The sequence below is a fragment of the Pollachius pollachius genome, assembly GCF_949987615.1.
Source record: "Pollachius pollachius genome assembly, chromosome: 12".
Lineage (NCBI taxonomy): Eukaryota > Metazoa > Chordata > Actinopteri > Gadiformes > Gadidae > Pollachius > Pollachius pollachius.
Genome location: NC_136945.1, coordinates 717,501 through 742,770, shown reverse-complemented (window position 1 = coordinate 742,770; position 25,270 = coordinate 717,501). Strand labels below are relative to the sequence as shown.

Genomic DNA, 25,270 nt, shown 5'->3' with positions numbered 1-25,270 from the left:
CCGTCCCGAGGTGAGCGCGATCGGTAAACAGGAAGCTGAGAGTAACACGTGACAGGCCTCGCCCCCCTCCGGAAACGACGTGTTGTTATCATTATACGTTTGTGAATCAAAACACCATCGCTTATGTTTATGAATAAAACAGGTCTTGTTTTATCACTTTCTGTTTATGAATAAAACACGTCGTGTTGTTACCATGTTATGTTTTTGAATAAAAAAAAACGTCTTGCGTTATCACTTTATGTTTATGAATAAAAACACTTATTTTGTAATATTTTTTATTGTTTATGAATAAAAACACGTCTTGTGTTATCACTATAAATGTATGAATAAAAAAACATAAAGGTCTTTAAAGCCGTCCCCTGGCACCGGAAAAGGCCTTTGCCAGGCGGTGCAGGCTGGCAAAGGTTGAACGTTAATTTGCAAAGCTGCGAGATAATGTTATTTTGGAGGAATTTAAGAACTGCCTTTCGGTAGATTTAAGAACGCACCTAGCCTTAAAACTGATTCCATGAGAAAAGCTGGAGTGGCAGCTGACGATTACGAAATGGTCCCCAAGCAGACAGGGTTTGCATAAAACAAATAAGAAATCCTCAGACACGTCCTACTACAACTTTGGTGGTAAGACAGGAAATACCTTGACCTGCAAATATGCCGTCCCACGCTTCTGATCTGCCAGATTGTTTTGATTTAAAGAAGCGCGGTAATATTAAAGGTCCCATGGCATGCTACTTTATGGATGCTTTAATATAGATATTAGTTTGCTCCAAACACAGTATTTGAAGACGTTCCGGAAATTCATCCGTGGTGCAGAATTGCAGCCAACAGCACATTGAGCTTTGATCAAATGCGCTGTTTCGGTGTCTGTAGCTTTAATGAAATAAGGAGGGGGGTGGCCCTGATTACAGTTTACAGTGTTTACAGTGGATGTATTTCTCTGTTTACAGTGGATGTATTGCAATGGCGAGTCCCACACAGCCTCTGGCCGTGTTCTGTAAATATTCTAGAACACTCCGGGTGCTCCGGCGGGAGTCCTTCAGCTCTATATCTAAATAATATGATATAATACATAGATATCTACATCATATAATATGTATTATCACGGCAGAAACCTGTGTGTAATATTTCAGGGGTTTTGTGTGTGAGGGCTCGGTGTCTCTTGATGGAGCTAAGTGGTGTCCTGTGGTCATGTTGCAGAAAGTTTGGGGGGAGCTCAGTCATTGTGTATGTTTAATCAAGAGTTACTTTCAGATCAGACCTCCATGGGGGATCATTCAGTGATACAGGGAGTAACGGACATTGGTTGTGATGAAGATGTGCCTTCTTTACTGTCAGGTGAATTTGAAGTACCCCCTTGTCTGCTAGGGTAGCCCTTGTGCGGCCGTTGTGTGCGGTTCCCCTGCAGCAGTACCAGAGTTGAACCAGATAGAAGCAGACTTTCCGGAGGTGTTCCCTACCTATGTGGTAATTCGTTCTCTTTCTTTCCCATTTCTTTCCGTTGCTGGTCTGATGATATTAGTGGGATCAATATGGTGATGTATACACTCTCAGCTAGTTAGAAAACAATAGGCCGACCCTGTATTGGAGATATCAAAGATTGGAGCTATGACCCTGGAAGAACTTGATCAGGTCCCTGAAGGTTTTTATGTTTGTGATGAGCTGCTTTGCTGTGGGTGGAGGACTCCTAAAGGCAGGACTGCAACTGAGGAAAGATGGTTGCCCCTCTCACTTTCCGGAAGGAAATATTGCAAGAGACCCATGAGATCCCTCTGGTGGGCATCTTGGAAATCGGGAAACCCATGAGAAAATCATGAAACATTTTTACTGGCCTATAAATAAACCAAGATGTAGTTAAATTCTGCAAAACCTGTCACACTTGTAAGATGGTGGGAAAACCAAACCACACCATTCCCCCCGACTCCTCTAGAACTGCTGCTTTTCTATTTAGAGCTTGTCTCTCGGGTTATGATTAACTAACTACACTTGCATAAGAAGAGAAAAGGTAATCCAAACCTATTTACCATCGTGGATCTGTGTAGCCGATATCCAGGGGCGGTTCCTCTGCGTGATATCACTTCTAAGAGTGTATTGGAGGCATTGCTGTCTTTTTCTCACGGGTTGGTCTGCCAAAGGAGGTTCAGTCTGGAGGATCTCATTTTATGTCAGTTGTTTTTTAAAAGGGTTCTCTAAAAACTGGGGATAGAGCATACCACGTCATCAGTCTACCAGCCTCAGTCCAATGTGCCCTAGAGTAGTTTCTCAAAGACTGGGTCGCGACCCACATGTGGGTCACAGGAGATTTGAATTGGGTCGCCAAATTAATTTAAATAAAAAAGAATATATTTTTTTTTAGACATTAGCATTTAAAAAACTTTCAACAAGAAGCATGATTTTGATAGTACTGAATGGTTGTAATGTTTGTAACAGATAAATTTACTTATAACATTGTATCTAGTTGAAAGGCTAACATACATTGTTTGTTTTACTGATGAGAGGAAATAAAAACAATGAGATTTTAAACATTTATTTGGTCTAATTCATAAAGTATTTAATACGTGTATTATGTTTTCAATAAAAAGTGCATAAAAGTAAGTTGTGATTAAACCAGCCATCTCTTCGAGATGGCTGGTTTAAGTTCATATGTAAGGGGATGCGGAATTGGCAGAAAAAACTTTCAGGAATGTTCATTTATGCACACATTTGTTCTTCTCACGATTATATAGATCGTGAGAAGAAAAAGGCCTATCGTGAATTGGGTCGCGATGGTTTGTAATTTAAAATAATTGGGTCTCCAGAAATAACGCTTGTGCACTGCCCTAGAGAGACACTTTCTGTTCATGAATACAATTATTTTATTCACTTTATGTTTATGAATAAAAACAAGTCTTGCTGTTATTACAATATTTTATGACACTGTCGCAGACTACTGCGGACAGGTCCAGGACCAGGACTACTGGAGACAGGACCAGGTCCAGGACTACTGGAGACAGGACCAGGACTACTGGAGACAGGACCAGGACTACTGGGGACAGGACCAGGACCAGGACTACTGGAGACAGGACCAGGACTACTGGAGACAGGACCAGGACTACTGGAGACAGGACCAGGACTACTGGAGACAGGTCCAGGACCAGGACTACTGGAGACAGGACCAGGACTACTGGAGACAGGACCAGGACCAGGACTACTGGAGACAGGACCAGGACTACTGGAGACAGGACCAGGTCCAGGACTACTGGAGACAGGACCAGGACTACTGGACAGGACCAGGACTACTGGGGACAGGACCAGGACTACTGGACAGGACCAGGACTACTGGAGACAGGACCAGGACTACTGGAGACAGGACCAGGACTACTGGAGACAGGACCAGGACTACTGGAGACAGGACCAGGACTACTGGGGACAGGACCAGGACCAGGACTACTGGAGACAGGACCAGGACTACTGGAGACAGGACCAGGACTACTGGAGACAGGACCAGGACTACTGGAGACAGGTCCAGGACCAGGACTACTGGAGACAGGACCAGGACTACTGGAGACAGGACCAGGACCAGGACTACTGGAGACAGGACCAGGACTACTGGAGACAGGACCAGGTCCAGGACTACTGGAGACAGGACCAGGACTACTGGACAGGACCAGGACTACTGGGGACAGGACCAGGACCAGGACTACTGGACAGGACCAGGACTACTGGAGACAGGACCAGGACCAGGACTACTGGAGACAGGACCAGGACTACTGGAGACAGGACCAGGACTACTGGAGACAGGACCAGGACTACTGGGGACAGGACCAGGACCAGGACTACTGGAGACAGGACCAGGACTACTGGAGACAGGACCAGGACTACTGAAGACAGGACCAGGACTACTGGAGACAGGACCAGGACCAGGACTACTGGAGACAGGACCAGGACCAGGACTACTGGAGACAGGACCAGGACTACTGGAGACAGGACCAGGACTACTGGAGACAGGACCAGGACCAGGACTACTGGAGACAGGACCAGGACTACTGGAGACAGGACCAGGACTACTGGAGACAGGACCAGGACTACTGAAGACAGGACCAGGACTACTGGGGACAGGACCAGGACCAGGACTACTGGAGACAGGACCAGGACTACTGAAGACAGGACCAGGACTACTGGAGACAGGACCAGGACTACTGGAGACAGGACCAGGACTACTGGGGACAGGACCAGGACTACTGGAGACAGGACCAGGACTACTGGGGACAGGACCAGGACTACTGGAGACAGGACCAGGACTACTGGGGACAGGACCAGGTCCAGGACTACTGGAGACAGAACCAGGACTACTGGAGACAGGACCAGGACTACTGAAGACAGGACCAGGACTACTGGAGACAGGACCAGGACTACTGGAGACAGGACCAGGACTACTGGAGACAGGACCAGGACTACTGGACAGGTCCAGGACCAGGACTACTGGAGACAGGACCAGGACTACTGGAGACAGGACCAGGACTACTGGAGACAGGACCAGGACCAGGACTACTGGAGACAGGACCAGGACCAGGACTATTGGAGACAGGTCCAGGACTACTGGAGACAGGACCAGGACTACTGGAGACAGGAGAAGGACTACTTGGGACAGGACCAGGACTGCTGGAGGCAGGACCAGGACTACTGGGGACAGGACCAGGACTACTGGAGACAGGACCAGGACTACTGGAGACAGGACCAGGACCAGGACTACTGGAGACAGGACCAGGACTACTGGAGACAGGACCAGGACTACTGGAGACAGGACCAGGACTACTGGAGACAGGACCAGGACTACTGGGGACAGGACCAGGACTACTGGAGACAGGACCAGGACTACTGGAGACAGGACCAGGACTACTGGAGACAGGACCAGGACTACTGGAGACAGGACCAGGACTACTGGAGACTGGACCAGGACCAGGACTACTGGAGACAGGACCAGGACTACTGGAGACAGGACCAGGACTACTGGACAGGTCCAGGACCAGGACTATAGCTGTCCTGCTGACATTTGACCTCTGCATCAATAACATCAGCATCAATAACCGCTGATAAGATGAACTGCTTTCATGTTATTTGTGACTGGACTTCAACTCAGTTATCAATAAAATTATAATTTAATTGTTTAATTAATAAACAATTATTATAACTAACCCCCACAATAGGTCTGCTGGTCAATGACAGTATTATTATAGGCAACCATACAAAAGTTGTATTCGTAAATGTCATCAACTTGCAACAACAGGGGCGGAGGTTGTATAGGTTATTTAAAACGTTATGATCCAACAAACACAGAGAGAGGGGGGGGGGGAGATAAGTAGAGGGAGGGAGAGAGAGTGAGAGAGGTAGACAGAGAGGGAGAGATAGAGGTAGAGAGAAGGAGAGGGAGAGAAGTAGAGAGAGAGGGATAGAGTTAGTAGAGGGAGGGAGAGAGAGAAGTAGAGAGAGAGAGAGAGAGAGAGAGAGAGAGAGAGAGGGGGGGGGGGTGGGAGGGGAGAGACGAGCGTCTAACCCTCCTCCATGCAGTACAGGGGCAGTACTCTATTCTTCCCTCCAGCTGAGTGCAGCTCAGCGATTCTGTCTCTGCTCGGTAGCGCCTATGCAGTATTGTTGTAGTTGTAGATGCGTGGTCCAGAGGATCCCGGGAGATCCACCGAACACGTCGTCTCCTCTCGTTTGAAGCGCAGAAGACACCGCAACATGATGAACTCTAGGACGGCTTACATCATCAGAAAACATCTCTTATTGAACCACTGGTCTGCTGTTTCCGAGTTTGATGGACTCAGTCGTTTCTTCACGACTTGACAGGCAGAGAGGCTCTTCTCCTCGCGGTGGAAGGTCGCTTTTCTAATGGTTTTGTATGAGATCATTTGGATTTATTTCTTCTTAAAGAGCTGAATCTGCGCCTTTATTTGTCAAATTCTCTATGATTGCACTTTAAGTTAGGTGACTTCTCTATACATCCAACGCTACCCACCACGGAGTTCCCCTTGAAGCGCTTCTGGAGACCCGAGGAGAACCCATCGCCACCTCCTCACCGGCCGGGAGGAAGATGTTGCCTTCGCAAGAAGCTTCCAAAATATACCATGACAACTACATGCGGAACTCGACGGCCATCGGCGTTTTATGGGCCATATTCACCATACTTCTAGCCATCATCAACGTGGTTGTGTTCTTCCAGCCTTTCTGGATCGGCGACAGTATGAACACTCCGTACGCCGGTCACTTCGGTTTGTTCAACTACTGCGTGGGAGGGGGGAACCCCGGGAACGACCGGGAGCTCACCTGCCAGGGTACATTCGCTGACTTCAGCTCCATCCCATCGGGCGCCTTCAAGGCGGCCTCGTTCCTCGTACTGCTGGCCGTGGTGCTCATCCTCGGCTGCATCGCCTGCTTCGCGCTCTTTTTCTTCTGCAACACGGCCACGGTATACAAGACGTGCGCGTGGATGCAGCTGCTCTGCGGTAAGAGCGGCGGGGAGCCGAGGGGCTCATCGGGCTGATGTCCGGAGCAGTCATTCGTCCCGCGCACCACCCTCAGGGGGCTGTTTCACCACGTCTCTTTTCCGCTCTTTATCTCCCCAAATACAAATCTAACTCTGGTTGTCCTCACACACACACACACACACACACACACACACACACATGCACTCTCTCTCACACGCACACACAGACGCACTCACACGCACACAAACACACAAATGGCATGTGCCAACGCAATAGCCACTGCTATAAAAGTTATTTTATTTGACATTCATTAATACAGTGATTATGAAGTTGAGTTTCAGATTTGTTGCATGGTTTCTATTGTAGCGTTTTGATTGCTATTATACTATGATGCTATGATTCTATTATGCTGTTGTATGGTCGTCAGATGATTTCCAAGATTGCAGTCAATCCCCACCTTTAATGAATTAACTCAGATCAGGGATCCGTCAAATTGAAAAAAATCCTTTCTCCTCAGCGGTAGTTCATGACACCTTTCTTGTGTAAACTGGGAAAATTGATTAGGGTTAGGGTTCCTTTGCGATCGGTCGATAGCACATAGGGATCATGACATTTAGAAGTTAAGGAGAGAAACCAGATATGTGTGTTTATATAACTTAATTTACTCCGGGATGAACCAGTCATGGGATGAACCACTCCCGGGATGAACCAATCCCGGGCTGTTCACTCCCGGGCTGTTCACTTCCGGTTCATCCCAGGCTGTTCACTCCCGGGCTGTTCACTTCCGGTTCATCCCGTGCTGTTCACTCCTGGGCTGTTCACTCTCGGGCTGTTCACTTATGGTTCATCCCGGGCTGTTCACTCTCGGGCTGTTCACTTCCGGTTCATCCCGGGCTGTTCACTCCCAGGCTGTTCACGCCCAGGCTGGTCACTCCCAGGCTGGTCACTCCCAGGCTGGTCACTCCCAGGCTGTGTCCAAGGCTGTGTCCCGGGCTGTTCACTCTCGGGCTGTTCAATCCCGGGCTGTTCACTCCCAGGATGAACCACTCCCATGTTTGATGAAGGATCTAGGCCTTAGTTGTGCTGTGCAGTAAAATAAATTCAGAATAGGCATTACGCATTAGAACAACACACACATCAACAATTAAATGATTTGGAAATATTTCTCTTTCTAATCATTATGCATCATAGGTTTGGAAAGGCTGACATCATTTTAAAAGCTACAAGGCTATCAGCTGAGGTCATGCAGAAGGAAGCGAGCTGTGATGTCATCCCTATAACCTTTATACATCACAGACATGTTCATGCTCCACTTCACCTCACAAAGAGAGCCCTGGTCCGGAAAGAGAGAGAGAGAGAGAGCGAGAGAGAGAACACATGCACATGCTACACCAAGCAACCGCTAACACATGCTACCACCATTTAAGCATTAGAATTTATCATTATCTATCTTGTTCTCTACACTTCCATTGAAGTTCATGTCCTGTCTTCTGTTCAAGCAGTACATTGTCTCAGTGGATTATTATGTTATTTTCCTCAATCGTCTGTTCTTAACAGAAACTGTCATGGAAATGTTTCTCAGGGCCGGAAGACTTTATGTTCCCCTATCTGCTGGTCCTATCATGAACTGTCATGTTATGTGTCTCAGGGCGTGAAGATGTTATGTTCCTCTATCTGTTATCATTTCAAAACCATTAATTGTCAAAGGACCAACAGAGCGATCCTTCAGAGCCAAGTGCCTGTCTGGTCTAACCCTGCTAGGCAGAACAACTACATTTATCTCATTTGTCTCCTCAGTAAGAGACATCATAGCATATATACACCAGGGGCAATTGGCTGAAATAGATGGTGATCGTGCTACATCAATATTATATCTATTGACTGATGTGCAAGGTTTTATAGAAGATAGCAGAACAAATGCATGCATTTGCAAAGCATTGTGGTAGTTCAGAACACGTGAGTGGATACTTTTGCTGATGTATTTAAATAATTGGCTCCACTGGGGAAAAGGCATATCTTAAGATAGGTACATGTTTCACTTTGTACCTTCTCTCTTTTGCTCCTGTTGAAAACAGCTCCTTCAGTTCACAACGGGTCTAGTGGAGTTGTTGTGCTTTAGGGTGGATGGGTGTCTCCCCACCCCAGAGAGATGGATCTATATGTGGCTGTAGATCCCTCATTGATTTCTTCATGGATCCTCCCCTCTGGAGAATCACCCATCCTCTCAGGGGAAAGGTTCTGCGCCAGCGGGCCCCACTCTGTCCCACTTGCTCCTGTTATCACTTGAATCCAGTTCTCTGTTCTTTAGTACCATTGTGTGTGGTGCATGTTTCACAAAGCCAATGGAGATCACTAGATCTCCATGATAGAGGACACAATACTCATCTTAGTTTATGTCTAGTGTCTATTTCAACATAGCACTTGTAGCACTATTGTAACATAGCACTAGAAAAGGTTATGAAGTTTCCAAAAAGATGCTTTCACTGGGTCCGCACTGCAGAGAAGTTCCCTGAAATATTGCCTCTCACAGACAAAGAGGCCAAGAGGTGCTGGATGGGACTGAGGCCCAAGAGAGCCTCTTACTGTAGCGTATGAATGAGAGCTCAGACTCACTGTGAGCTCATCTCTTACTGTAGCGTATGAATGAGAGCTCAGACTCACCGTGAGCTCATCTCTTACTGTAGCGTATGAATGAGAGCTCAGACTCACTGTGAGCTCATCTCTTACTGTACTGATGAATGAGAGCTCAGACTCACTGTGAGCTCATCTCTTACTGTACTGATGAATGAGAGCTCAGACTCACTGTGAGCTCATCTCTTACTGTAGCGTATGAATGAGAGCTCAGACTCACTGTGAGCTCATCTCTTACTGTACTGATGAATGAGAGCTCAGACTCACCGTGAGCTCATCTCTTACTGTAGCGTATGAATGAGAGCTCAGACTCACTGTGAGCTCATCTCTTACTGTACTGATGAATGAGAGCTCAGACTCACTGTGAGCTCATCTCTTACTGTAGCGTATGAATGAGAGCTCAGACTCACTGTGAGCTCATCTCTTACTGTAGCGTATGAATGAGAGCTCAGACTCACTGTCAGCTCATCTCTTACTGTAACGTATGAATGAGAGCTCAGACTCACCGTGAGCTCATCTCTTACTGTAGCGTATGAATGAGAGCTCAGACTCACCGTGAGCTCATCTCTTACTGTAGCGTATGAATGAGAGCTCAGACTCACCGTGAGCTCATCTCTTACTGTAACGTATGAATGAGAGCTCAGACTCACTGTGAGCTCATCTCTTACTGTACTGATGAATGAGAGCTCAGACTCACTGTGAGCTCATCTCTTACTGTAGCGTATGAATGAGAGCTCAGACTCACTGTGAGCTCATCTCTTACTGTACTGATGAATGAGAGATATATAGATAATAGATACGTAAAAGAAAACATATGCAAAGAAATGAGTAAAATAGAAAGTTAAAAAGGCGTTTTAGTAATAAAATAGAAAATAAAGGCTAAGTTAAAAAAGCAATGTTTTTAACCAGAGCATCATTTGTGCAATGTATTTAAGATTAGTCAATGTACATTAGTCAATGTATTATCATGAATGACCAAGATGGCAGCATGTTAGTCTTTGTTATTCTTTGTTGTGTGTTGTGAGTCCTACAGTTTTAAGTGTTTTTTACACTAAATTTGAAAGTGTAAAAAACACTAAATTTGAAACTCTACCTTTAACTTACATTTTGTTGCACTTTGAATGTACCAGTATAAACCGACTTTTATTGGGGTGATTTGAATATACTAGTTTACGTTTTACACTGCTCATGTATTCAGGTTGGCTACCTGCTAGAGGCCTTGAGTGAGCTGAAGTTGGCTGCCTGCTGGAGGCCTTGGGCCTTATCTTGCATCCGGCGCAATTAACTTTCTACACTGACGCATGTGTCGGTGCTAGTTTGCAACTGGCGCAGAGCGTGCTTTTCCCTCCTCCGCCACAGGTCGGAAAATTAGGGAATGATCTTGCGCCCAAAGGGGAGGTTCGGCGAAAGGAGGAGGCGTGTTCTGGTGCAAACGTTCCCTGGCGCTACTTTCCAGTTTCAGAAAACAATTGCGCCACAAACCAGGAAATACCTGGTTTAAAGTCAGTGGCGCGTTGTTCAGATGCTATTTTAAGGGCGCATGCATAATGTTGCTTGTGCACCTCGCGCATACACTTTGCTTCTCTCATCTACCTAGCCACACATTCTTGGTAAATTATTTGGGAAATAACAGCTGATACAGCTGTAGTAAGTTGTACTTTTAAATCAATGCATCTGCAAACACCGTACAGCAAACACATATTTTCTTGACACAGCCCAGTACACATCGTGTACAAGCCCATTACTTTTAGGATTGATGAGTATTTGGTCGTGAGAAAACATTGTTTTACCGCGAGTGAGTGTTAAAAAGAATGAATGCGGGTGCGTGCGTGTGTATGTGTAAAAGAATTAATGAATGCGGGCGCGCGTGTGGGCGCCCATCTGGTTAAACACACGCAAACTAAACCCGTAACGCATAATACAGCAAAGATGTGGACTCGAGTCACATGACTTGGACTCGAGTTATGATTTTCATGACTTCAGACTCGACTTGACAAAATTACGCATGACTTGCGACTCGACTTGACTGCTATTGACTTGAGACTTGACTCGGACTTTGCCTCTTTGACTTGTAATGACTCGACATGTCTTGAGTCAAAAATATTTATTGTTTTAGATATCTAACCTGTTTCCCGCCTAGAGGGCTAGACACCCAAGACGCATTCACTTCCGTGAAGATGAAAAATAAAACAGCAAGTGAAGACAAATCTACACTTCAATAATATCAAAACGAAATTTTGATATCGTTTATACTTTATTCAGAATAACAGTTTTAGTTTCATATCAGCTGCGTTTTGAATTGGTCCCATTGAAGCCGTCTGGCCAGCCTCTGACACTTAAGACATCGTAACTAAATCATTGTTCAACCGTTTACCTTCGTTCAAAAAATGTAGCAAATCTACACACTCGTATCTTCAATAACATCTAAACTGAATTTTGATATCATGTATGCTTTCTTCAGAATCACAGTTTAAGTTTCATATCCGCTTCGTTTCAGTTGGTCTCATTGATTTACGTTGACGCTGGAGGTGAGGACGTTCAGCAGTGTTGCCAGATTGGGCGTTTTTTACCGACCTATTGGGCTACATTTTGAGGACGTTCAGGCAGTGTTGCCATATTAGGCGGTGTTCCCACCCTATTGGGCTACTTTTAACAACATAAGATTTCGGTGCATGCGCATATCATAACACATTTGAAGACAGAAACAATGAACATATTATAACTGTATTGATAAGAAATGACTACATTAGAGTGATATGTTGAAATTATGATCAATAGCCTAATAATGACATTAAGTAAAAATACATGGTGACTTGTTCAAGACTTGAAAAGGTTTGGGACTTTGACTTGGACTCGACTTGGCTTTGGTGTGACTTTGACTTGGACTCGACTTGGCTTTGGTGTGACTTTGACTTGGACTCGACTTGCCTTTCCCTGTCTTGACTTGGGACTCGACTCAGATTTGACTGCTAAGACTTGGGGCTTACTTGGGACTTGCCAAACAGTGACTTTGTCCCATCTCTGTAACACAGTCCATGTCAATGTATATTAACGGGGGGACACATGCTTGATAATGATAACGCATACAATACTGGTTAGAAACTATGTTTGTTAATGTATTGCGTATATCATTAAATAGAACCACAGTTACAGTTGTGTTTATTGCACGTTACGCCCAAACCACACCTACGGGTAATTAGGCTATTTCAGACCAACCCTTTTTAGATTTGCACCGGGCGTAAGAGTCATTTATGCGCCGGTAAATAGGAACAACGCCATAGAACCGCCCACAAAGCTACTTGCGCTTGGCGCTTCTCACTTGCATTTCAGACCGTTAAAATAGGGCCCCTTCAGTGAGCTGAAGTTGGCCACCTGCTTAAAGCTGTGGATATACTGAGGCTGGCTACCTGCTGGAGGCCTTGAGTGAGCTGAAGTTGGCTACCTGCTGGAGGCCTTGAGTGAACTGAAGTTGGCTACCTGCTGGATGCCTTGAGTGAGCTGAAGTTGGCTACCTGCTGGAGGCCTTGAGTGAGCTGAAGTTGGCTACCTGCTGGAGGCCTTGAGTGAGCTGAAGTTGGCTACCTGCTGGAGGCTATGAGTGAGCTGAAGTTGGCTACCTACTGGAGGCTATGAGTATACTGAGGTTGGCTACCTGCAGTCCTGAGGGCTAATAATCTGAGCTGAGGTTGGCTATCTGCTGAGAGCCCAAACAGAAGTGGTTTGATGAAGGCATGCAGCCTATCCTCTCCTGCTGCAGTTGCTGATGCAACATCACCTTGCTTGTTTCATCTTCCCATCCTACCTCTCCTGGTACTCACACACACTACACACACATGTGCTTGCACTGCATGTGTCTGGATCACTTTTTGCTGTCACTGACACAAAATCTACACATTTGTTAACATACAGTGAAAATGAAGCTCGTCTTAACCTTTCTTAGCCTGATGACTTTCATTGACTATTTGGACTTGGGGCCTTGCTCAGTAAGTGAGGCAGATTATGTACTCGTTCCTCTTCTAGACTTTTCAAACAGGGATACACTCTCTGTCCCACTCAAATGGAAAGTACCTATGCTAGTGCGCTTGTCCATATGTTCATATAATGCAGTGAATTTCATCCGCCTTAACTGCCTTTTCATTGTGAAAGACTGGTTTAATATCTCTGTAAATTCACTCCCTGTTTTTTTTAGTTCTTTACATTCAAAAAATGAAAGGCCCATTTCAGGTAGGTCAACTAGGCATAGAATCATGATCATGCTGCTGTTAGATATATCTGGAAATGTTCATCCAAATCCTTGCCCTGATATGCCTCAGCAATGTGACACACCTGCAGACTTTAAATGTAGGTCAGGCCTTGGTATCATACATCTTACAGTTTGTCGCTTTGGTACATTTCTCAGATCAGAATTGAAATTCTCCAAACAACCTGTTCAATCTTCACATCATTGTGTCACTTGTGCACATCTAAAAAGCACTTTCTCATTTCTTTGAACAAGTTGCAAATGCTTTGGTACATTCATGGAAATTATTATGAACAATTCTCTACTTTCTCCTACATTATCAATTGCTTATGTCATGTTGATCAAAATGTATTGTAATGGGTCTCTATTGAATAGTCTCACCCCCACAACATTTAGGCATTAGTTCATTGCATAAGTCTTTACATGCAAAATGGTTGAACAAGTTGTCAGAATATGTCAAGCATATTTCTAAACATTTCCATTAGACTTTTCTTTTTTTCTTTTTTCTAAATCTGTCCTGAATTGGTAAATTGCTCCCAGGTGAATCTTGACTTTCTCTAAAGAAGGGAAATGTGTGAAGTGTTAGATCAAACCAACGATCAACCAGTTTACTGAAATAGCTCAAAGGTGCATCTCCTGAACTATGAACTGGCAAGTATATAGCTGGAGCACAACACAATTTTACATTGTCTGACAATGGAAGGACAAGGAATTGGACGGGGTCAAGAAGAGGAAGAGGAAGAGGAGTGAGGCTGCGTGAGAATGAGAATTTGTGGCCCAACAGACAGGAACGTCAGGAGGTGTAGGAAAACTGAACCGTAATTCTTACAGCAATGCATGTACAGTTTACCCAGTTTGTCCTATGTTTACATTTCTAACAATGACATGGTCTGTCAGCAAATTACAGTACAAACAGTCAAAGCGTAAATGTGAATCTTGTCCGGTCTCTTGCAATCAATCTCCCACATACACTAAGGTGTAACTTACAATTTACAATAATTGTCTTCAAAACTTTAGCCATAGTTTGCATCATAACATCCCTCCAAAGTACACTGTTATATTGACAACATGACTAAGCATGTGTCTTATCCGTACACAATGACACAAGGACTTGTCATTCTGATGGCACTGACATGTTCATTGACAAAGATATTAACTTTTGAGAGATGAACTAAGGATTTTGAGCAAGAGACTGGCTTTTGCAGGTAATCCATGGTGTTTTGCTATTTGTACGAATTGTTTTGAGAAATGCATTTACTGTTTTGCAAATGTTAAGGATGATTCAAGAAATGTACCAAAGCGACTGAGAAAAACTGTAATGTGCAGACTTTAATCACCAAATTTTACATTGTAAGGATTTGGGTTAATTCAACTGATGCAGATATTGTTTTATCTGAAACTTGGTTTAAGTGTAATTCCGGCGGAACCCAGGGTCTTTGTTTTGGCATGTATACCCATCAAATAAGCCCTCAAGATATATTTTTCATTAAAAATCGAGTATAGAGTTTGCCCGGCGCAATGTTTGGCTTCCATGTTATTGGTTAGGGGTAGCGTGAACGCTTGTAATGGCGAGTTTCCACCGGAGGGTACGGGTCGGTTCAGTTCGCAAAGGTGGAGCACGGATCGCGTTTCCAAGTCTGTGCCTTACTGGTAGGTCCATGTTCCAGGAGGTCCACACAAGTCGATTACCTGCTACCGTAATAATAATATAATATGAATAATATAATAAAGACACAAACTAATTTTATATAGTCAAGTATCAAGAGGGGAGTTGTTAAGTTAAATTTGTTGGAGCCTCTATTATATTAATTACGGTAGCAGGTAATCGACTTGTGTGGACTTCCTGGAAACATGGATCTAAAAATTATGAACAAAGTGTCCTATGCAGACGCGACTAAGAAAATTGAATTGGAGAAGAAAGGTGCCAGCCTTAATGTCCCCTTCTGTAGGCCTACATCAGAGAAGGATTGGGAAACAAATGCTAGCAACCCAATAAGTAGAGTGAATCACAGGAGCAATGTTCAGGAAAAAGCCCAACAGGTCAGTAGGCCTAGACCTAATTCTCATCAGTTAGAATGCTGTGAATTCAAAAAGAAAATGTCCGAATATGTGTTGTTGGTCAAGAAAAACGATGTCCTTGCCTTTATTTGCGCAGTGATTGATAAAGCAACAGAACTACCCCAAGGAAGTGATAAGGTCAATTCAGTGAACATTGCAAATTATTTTTTAGGGTTCAGCTCACAAGCTAGTTAAATTAAAGAGATGCTGAAATGTAAATATGATGGTCAAGATTTTGGTTAAAAGTGTTATGGTACTTCTCATCCTTCAGTGGAATGCCAGAAGAATTTCAAAGTTATATACACAATTTGAAAGAGAAACCTGATGTCATATGCATCCAAGAAACATGGTTAATACCAAAACTTGACTTTATATTGAAAGGATATAATGGCAGTAGATGTGCAGAGAAAAAGGCAGAGGAGGTGGGTGTATGGATGTGTATTTATTAAATTAGGAATTCCATATGGGTCTGTTAATTCCAAAGGTCATGAATGTGTGATAACAGAAATATTTAATGAAGGAAGGAGTCACTTTACTATCATTGATTATTATAATCCATGTAAAGCATTAAACAATGAGGTAATGAAAATTATTGTTAAGAGAAGCTACAGAAGAATTTGGTGTGGGGATTGCAATGCTCACAATAGTTTATGGGGTAGTAAACGGACAGATATTAATAGTGAGGCAGTTGAAGATATGATGAATTATAGAATGTTGGTGTGCCTAAATAATGGTTATGGTACCAGAATTAATGCTTCTAAAAATGAAACTTCTTGTATAGACTTAACTTTAGTTGATAGGAAAATTGCTAGTAGATGTGAATGGGAAGTAGATCAAAGTGCAAGCATGGGCAGTGGTGGTTACTTCCCCATTACATGTGAAGTACATATTGAATTCAAGATTGAACAGAGTTATGTACATCAAAGTTGGGTCTTTAAAAAAGCACATTGGAAGATATTTGTAGAACTCTGTGAAGGGTAGGGAAGATATATCAGCTAATAATGGTCAGACAGTTGAATGAATAACAGTGTAAGTTGTTTTATATTGTGTGATGCCAGCCAAAGTATTCCTATTATTCAGAGTAAAAAGAAACAAGTGAATGTTCCATGGTGGAATGATAAGTGCACTGAGGCTATCAAGGAGAGGAATAGAGCTTTTAAGATTCTGCGTAGAACACTAACAATGGATAATCTTATCAACTACCAAAAGACGAAGGCATTAGCCAGGAAGGTTAATAAAGAGGCTAAGAGAGAGTCATGGAGACAGTTTTGCTCAACAATAGGAAGAGAGACCACTTTGAATGATGTGTGGATGATGATTAAGAAGATGATAGGCACATTTAAGCCTCCACATGTTCCTGTTTAAATCAAACATGGGACCCATGCAATATCAGATGTAGAGAAAGCCAATATGCTTGGTAGAGCTTTTGCAGAGATAGATATATAAGGGTAGCCTTCTGGAGGAGCGTTACAAGAAAAGGAAAGAAGAGGTACTGAAAGTAAACAGGAATATCTTAAATACCAAGGAGTCAAACATGTATATTACAGATTGTGAGTTTAATATGGCAGAACTTAAAAGAGCACTGAGTAATACTGCATACTCTGCACCAGGGATGGACAACCCGTGTTATGCTATGTTTAGGAAATTACCTGATAATATCTTTGAAAAAGTTCTTAATCTGTTTAACAAAACAAGGAATGAAGGCAAATTACCAAACAAGTGGAAATGGGCAGCAATCCTTCCTCTTTCTAAACCAGGTAAAGATTCAAGTGACCCAGTAAACTTTTATCCAGGAAAAGCCTATTGTGCTCACTTCACATCTTGGAAAATGAATGGAAAAAATTATTGTAGCACGGTTTAACTATTTTCTAGAGTACATTCATCCACTTAAAAGTTACCAAACTGGTTTTAGGAGAAGCAAATCCACAAATGATGCTCTGATTAAAGTTTGTAATGAAATTGAAAAGTCTTTGATAATGAAAGAAGTAATGGTGGCAGTTTTCCTGGATATTGAGAAAGCCTATGACACTATGTGGAGAGAAGGTGTGCTGATTAAACTAGGAAAATTGGGGATTAATGGGAAAATTTATAATTACATACTTGATTTTCTCTCTCAACGGTCCATTAGGATTAAAGTAGGTGACTCTTTTCTCTGTCACAACTTTTCTCTGTTTTGGGACCTCAGTGGTGGAACAAGCTCCCTTCCGATGTCAGGATCGCAGAGTCGCTCACCAGCTTCCGCAAAAGACTCAAAACTCACCTGTTCAGAGTTCACCTCGACTCTGCATAGAAACCAATGCACAGCCACCATTGAATGTTGTACGTCCTGGCACTTGTACATTGCACTTATTCAAGGTACTTAATTGTGTAGCATCTACAGTAGCTGCTATCGTTGCTTTACACGGGGAATGGGTTAGCCTAGCGATTGTAATACTTGCACTTGGTTCTATGAACATCTTTACTGTACCGACAGCGATATATTAGATCAGTTATATGTACTGATTCTATGGCAGTACTACAACATTTTATAACAGGTAATTCAACACGTGAATATTTGGTAATAGAGGTAAAGCATCTTCTTTTAAATATTATAAGCCTTGGATTAGTTATTTAGTTATGTTGGATTCCAGCCCACTATGGAATCTATGGCAATGAAATTGCTGATAAATTAGCAAAAAAAGCACTGGAATTAGACGAAACAGATATTCACATTCCATTGGGCAAAGTTGATGCTATATCATTAATTAAATCAGAGGTTATGTTAAGGTGGCAAGATGAATGGGCGTCAGAGAGCTTACATTTACATTACATTTAGGGCATTTAGCAGACGCTTTTATCCAAAGCGACTTACAATAAGTGAGCTCAGCCAGATACTACCATTGGAACCACAGCAGTGTTGGAGGGAAAAGAATCACCTCAAAGGGGCTAAGCAGACATAAAGAAGTTGTATTAACAAGGTTGAGATTAGGTCATACTGGACTTAATTCCACTCTAGCAATAATAGGTAAAAGTAATGGTGTATGCTCTGAGTGCAACGTTGTAGAGGATGTTAATCATGTTTTATTTAAATATAAGAAATTTGACCAGCACAGGCAGAAATGGCAAGAACTGGATGAAGAAAATGACATTCACAATATTTTACAGGAGCAAGGAATGGAGGGACAAAGAAGCAGGTATTTTGTTATGTATCTTAATGATACTGAACTAATTAGAAGAATTTAACCTTAAATATATATATATTTTTTTTTATTCATTTATTTATTTTGGTAGTTTGTTTATTTTGTTTTGTTTTGCTTGTTTGTGTGTTGTTGTTTTTTCTCTGAATTTTTTTAATGATTTAAAGTATCATTTGCCAAGGTCCTTGTTACACACTCCTGTGTAGTAGTTCAGTAGTTGGCGGTATATAGGGAAAAACTATGATCCGCCATTAATCAGAAGAAGAAGAAGAAACATGGACCTACCGGTAAGGCAAAGACGTGGAAAACAGTCATTTTTAATAAACTCCTGGTAAGCCAACTAAGTTGTTGATGCTTCCTTTTATGTGTAGGGACCCTAATCATGCTACTGCAGAGGTTTGGTGCTAGTTTGAGCAATATTAGTGGTTAAAAAGGCAGATTTGGAAGCGTTCGCGGTGACCCTTACCATTAACATGGAAACCAAACATTGCGCTGGGCAAACTCATATACTCGATTTTCAATGAAAAAAGTATCTGGAGGGCTTATTTGATGGGAATATGTGCCAAAACAAAGACCCTGCGTTTGATTTACACTTTAACTAAATCTGTTCATGATAAGGACATATGCATTGATGGTTATAATGTTTTTCGAGCTGACCGCCCTAATAAGGGGGGTGGTGTTGCTATTTACGCCAAACGAAAATTTCATTATGTGCTCAATCCTCCAGTAAATTATTTTAGCTTCTGGCCTTAAATTTAGAAGTTTCCAAAGACCATCGTGTCATGATAGTTGGTTGTTATAGGCCTCCATATGCAATAGGTAACTCAATGTCCACACTGGTGAAAAGACTCACAATTGCAGTATAATGAAATTGTTGTGGTTGGTGGTCTTAACTGGGATTAGTTGACGCCTGTGTCAGATGCATTTAAAGCACAGTGTGATTCTTTGAATTTAACACAAATAATTACCTCCCCCACCAGACCGAACCCAAAATGTCCTGAGAAGTCATCACTTCTGATCTAATTTTGACTAATGTCCCTTTTAAATGCTCTGTCACAGTTGTTTTCCCAAATGATGTAAGTGATCACTGTGTGATAGCAGCAATAAGAGACACCAAGATTGTTAAGTTTAAACCTTGTTTTGTAGAAAGGCGTAATTTGAAGATGTTTGTTGAGCAGGGTTTTCTATATGACGTACGTATATCTTTTTGACTGGACCAGAATTGCCCTTATTGATGATGTTTCAATGGCTTGGTATTTTTTCCATGATACCTTTCATCAAATTCTCAACAAACATGCTCCTATGCGGAAGTTCAGAATTAAGGGTCGGGATAGCCCTTGTTTCACAGCTGAGCTTTCCGGCCTGCTTCATGCGCATAATGTGGCCTGTGCAAAGGCAAGAAAGTCAGGCACTGAGGCTGACTGGCTTCTCTTTCAGCAGCTGAGAAAGAAATGTACTTCTCTCTTCAGAAAAGCAAATCTGAGTTTTATCTAACTATCACTACAGAAAATATGAATGATCTGAGAAAATTCTGGAAAGCAATTAAATCATTATCTGCTTCTTAAACCTCATATGAATGACCATATTGTCTAGTCAAAGACTCCATTGCTGTTCATGATAAGGTTGAAATGATAAACTGTTTAAATGAACATTTTATCTCTTCCTAGTTCCTGTTCAATGCCCAAAATTCAGCTGTGAAATCTGTAAATTTGGGTAACAATGCTAGTAATGTACACAACACTTTCAATACCCCTTTTACAGTTGCTGAGGTTCACAAAGCCTTAAAGCAATTGAACCCTAGAAAACCGTCTGGTCCGGATCACTTGGAACCAAGGTTTTTTAAAATTAGCAGCAGACTTATTAGCTGAACCATTGACACATCTTTTTAATCTCTCATTGGCTTCAAACAAAATACCCAAGATCTGCAAGGCTGCTTAGGTTCGACCCCTACTAAAAGGAGGGAATCCAACAATTTTAAATAATTACAGACCACTCTCAAACTTCTCAGTCAGTGTGTTTACATGACACTCAAGAAAATCCAATTATTGGCTTAGTCCGACTATGATTGGATTATTAAGATGCATGTATACACCTTAGTCTGACTAAAATCCAATCGAATCAGGTTACTCATGTGGTGTATCTGAATACAGTACATTAAGGGTTAATGTATTACGCAGGTTACGCTACAGTAGACCAATAGGATTGTGTGTGTGTGGTCACATGATGCTGGGTTCGTACGTCTTCACGGCAGTTTAATAAAGTGCCTGTAAAGTCAAGACACAGTTGTCCGCGCTGAATTAATATTCCTCAAATAGAATATACGACATGGTGTCAGAAGTGCTGTGTCTATGACCCGAAAGAAAAGGCACAGGACACAACGGTCCACGGCGACAGAGACAGAGGGAGAGACATTGGTGGATGTTAAGAGCGAACAACGTGAGGGAAACGTTAACGTGCAACAAGCGAGCATGGCGGCTAGTGCACCAACTGCTACATTCAACATACAGCCACTGGAGCCCTTCGATTTCAACAAACCGCTCGATTGGACAAAATGGATCCGGAGGTTCGAGAGGTTTCGGCAAGCGAGCAACTTGACTACGAACTCCGAGGAAACTCAGGTTAACACTCTGATATATTGTATGGGGGAGGAAGCCGACGATGTATTGAGAGGATTAAAACTGAGTGATGCTGACACGAAGATTTATGGCAAAGTAAAAGACGGATTCCGGGATTTCTTTGTTGTGAAAAAGAATATTGTGTTTGAACGTGCATGCTTCAATATGCGAAAACAAGAACCAAATGAGACTGTCGAGGCATTCGTCACTGCCCTGCATGCTTTAGCAGAACACTGTCAATATGGGGACTTGCATGATGAACTCATACGAGATCGGATCGTAGTGGGGCTTGCAAACACCAGACTTTCTGAACGCTTGCAGATGGAGGAAAAACTGACTTTGCAAAAAGCCATTGATATGGCAAGACAGTCTGAAGAAGTCAAAAAGCAACAGAGCACACTTAGGGGTGACGCTAGCAGTGTTATGCAGATGGAGGGGAGCTCCATAGACAGACTGATAAAAAAGGGACAGCAATATACCAACTGGAAAAGCAGCGGCGCACATTCCCGCCAACACACGCAAGGCAGAGACAAAGGCATGCAGCACAGCGCCCAGCGCTACAAGTGTGGGGGGCCTTCTCACGAGTGGCCCGCCAAGTGTCCCGCCAACGATGCAACCTGTCGGGGCTGCGGAAAAAAAGGCCATTACCAGCGCGTCTGCAAAAGCAAGTCTGTGGTAGCGTGCATTGAGGAAGAAGAGGGGAAAAGTTTCTTCTTGGGCTCTGTGTCATGTGAAAACAACATGTGGGCGGCTGATGTGCAGATAAAAGGGAAAGTGATGAAATTCAAACTTGACACCGGCGCAGATGTAACCGCCATTTCGGACAGTGACCTGAGAGACTTGTTCCCGGGGGCACAAATGCCTGTCCTCCACAAGCCAGAGAAACCCTTGCTGGGTCCAGGAAAGATTCAGCTGGAGGTAGCTGGCTATGCAAAAATGCAGCTGACTTACAAAGCCAAGCAGACGGAGGAGAAGGTCTATGTGGTCAAAACCCTGAGCACACCTTTGCTCGGGCTACCGGCCATCACTGCCCTGGGTCTACTCATTCGAGTCGACAGCGTCACCATGGACTCTTTAAAGGCAACCTACCCAAAACTCTGCAAGGGCCTAGGCGACATCAGGCGTCCATACCACATCCAGCTCAAGCCAGAGGCCGTGCCATTCTCTTTAAAGACTCCACGGAGAATTCCCCTGCCTCTGATAGGAAAGGTGAAGGAGGAGCTCCAGCGGATGGAAGAGATGGGGGTCATCAGGCGCGTCGAGGAGCCTACGGAGTGGTGCGCCGGCATCGTCGTCGTCCCAAAGAAGAACAGCCAGCGACTACGCCTGTGTGTGAACTTCACGGGCTTGAACCAGTATGTGTGTCGAGAGAAGTATGTGCTGCCATCAGTCGACCAGAGTCTAGGAATGCTAGCTGGAGCCAGAATCTTAAAATCAGAATCAGTAAACTAGACGCGAACATGGGATTCTGGCAGATTCCTTTAGCTGAGGAGTCAGCCAAATACACAACATTTATAGCACCCTTCGGACGGTATCACTTCCAGCGTCTTCCGTTTGGGATCAACTCTGCACCCGAGCACTTCCAGCGTGTCATGGCGGAGGTGATAGATGGACTCGACGGGGTGGTCTGCCACATCGATGACCTGCTGGTGTGGGGAAAAGACCAAGAACAGCACGACGCTCGTCTCCATGCCTTGTTGAAAAAGCTTGAACAAGCAGGGGTGACTTTGAATGCAGACAAGTGCGAGCTCTCCAGGAGTGAGGTGGTGTTCCTCGGGCATGTCATCACCACGTCAGGCATCAGCCCCGATCCAGAAAAGACAGAGGCCATCAGGGACATGAAAGAGCCTACAAACGTGAGCGAGTTGAGGAGTTTCCTGGAGATGGTTAACCAGGTGGGAAAATTCATACCCCAGCTATCAGAGAAAGACAAAGCTCTCTGTGACCTTCTCTCAAAGAAGAACTGCTGGCTGTGGGGTGTCGACCAGGTGGCGGCTTTCAGGGTGCTGAAGGAAGCACTAATCTCTCCACCGGTCCTGGCCATGTATGACACGAGCAGGGACACCAAAGTTTCGGCAGACGCTTCATCTTATGGACTGGGGGGCGTGCTCCTCCAGAAATGGGACAGCGAATGGAGGCCGGTAGCTTACGCATCCCGCTCACTCTCACCCACTGAGCAACGCTACGCGCAAGTAGAAAAGGAGGCCCTGGGTCTAACCTGGGCATGTGAGCGCTTCCGGGACTTTTTGTTAGGAAAGCACTTCTGCCTAGAGACTGACCATAAGCCGCTCCTCTCCTTACTAGTCGCACAAGCACTCGACCTGTTGCCACCAAGGATACAGCGCTTTCGAATGCGGCTCATGCGCTACTCCTATGACATCGTGCACATTCCTGGAAAGTCACTCTGGACTGCTGACACATTGTCACGTTCACCTGTACAGAAACAAATGACCGCAAATGGCACTGAACTGATGGAGAGCACGAACATTTACGTGGACTGCATTGTCAACAACTTACCTGCCAGTCCCACGTTCATGGACACACTCAAAGCACAGCTGGAAGCTGACAGTGTATGCTCTCGTGTCATGAAAATGTGTGCAGACGGATGGCCAGATCACGCACAGCAGGAACCACTCCTGAAACACTTCTGGCCCGAGCAGGCTACACTCACAGTACAAGATGGACTGTTGCTGAAAGACACACGTCTGGTCATTCCAGCAGCAATGCGGAACGTTGTGCTGGACGGACTGCACGAGGGCCATCAAGGGGTCGTGAAGTGCAAAGCACGTGCCCGTCAGACTGTTGGGTGGCCTGGGCTGGGACATCAAATCACGGAGATGGTGCTCAAATGCAGAACGTGTCTGCAAGAGCGCCGCAATCACAGTGAGCCACTCATGCCGTCAGACTGCCCCGAGCGCCCATGGCAAAAGCTGGGGGCCGATCTCTTTGAACTGGGGGGAAAAACTTACCTGCTCGTCGTTGATTACCTCTCCAGGTACGTCGAACTTGCCCTGCTGACACACACAAAATGCAATGATGTGATTGACCATCTGAAATCGATGTTCCCCAGACACGGCATCCCGGAGGTGCTCATGTCTGACAACGGCCCTCAATTCTCCGGCCAGGCATTCGCTTCCTTCGCCTCTGCATATGGGTTCAAACACCTTACCAGTAGCCCCAAATTCCCACAAAGCAATGGCGAGGCTGAGCGAGCAGTACAGACCATAAAGGGTCTGCTGAAAAAGGCAACTGATCCGTACATGGCTCTGCTTGCATACAGAGCCACACCTCTTCAGAATGGGTACAGCCCGGCCCAGTTGCTCATGGGTCGACGTCTCCGCACCACAGTGCCGACACATTCCTCTGAGCTGCAACCTGCACTGCCCGACCGCAGCACTCTGTTCCAGAAAGAAAGGGAGAAGAGGACGTCAGATGCTGCAAACTTCAACAGGCGACATCGTGCAAAGCCACTCAGCAGCCTGTCTCCAGGTCAGGAGGTGTGGGTGACTGCCACAAAAACACCAGGGACTGTGATCCAGAGTCACACCTCGCCGAGATCTTACCTTGTGGATGCGCCACATGGGGTGGTAAGACGCAACCGCCTGCATCTTATACCACTCCAGTCTCCGTCACGAGACGAGGCTGGACAGCAGCAACAGGAGCCACTGCCGGTCCTAGAGCAGGGTGACACTCCACCTGCTTTGGGGTCTCCTGTTCCCTCTCCTGGGGTTTCCACTCCCAGAACCAGGTCTGGGAGAGCAATCATACAGCCCACTAGACTGAACTTATAAGTGGCTGAGAAAAGGAAAAAAATGTTCAATGTGAAAAAAAAAAGATTTTGTCATATGTTCTTGCTGAGCAGAAAATGTTTTTCCAATGTACCAGTTTTACAGGAGAGATATTTACTTCAGAAAATAAGTTGGAAAATGTTATGTTTAGAAAGAGTATCAGTTTACCAGGATTTGTTTAACCCTGTTTTCTTTCACAGGTTTTGATGGACTTTGAAAAAAATGTGTTTCACATGTTCGTAAAAAAGGGAGATGTGGTGTATCTGAATACAGTACATTAAGGGTTAATGTATTACGCAGG

General features: G+C 44.2%; 1 protein-coding gene across 1 annotated transcript in view; it reads left to right on the top strand.

Moving 5' to 3' along the window:
* Nucleotides 1–6,067: 6,067 nt before the first annotated feature.
* The window catches only part of lhfpl4a (LHFPL tetraspan subfamily member 4a), a gene marked incomplete at both ends in the record, with an annotated part of 49,375 nt that continues 30,172 nt past the window's right edge, over nt 6,068–25,270 (top strand). Inside the window, one exon of the mRNA XM_079747562.1 lies at nt 6,068–6,479. Coding sequence (XP_079603688.1) covers nt 6,068–6,479 — 412 coding nt within the window. The remainder of the gene's footprint in view (nt 6,480–25,270) is intronic.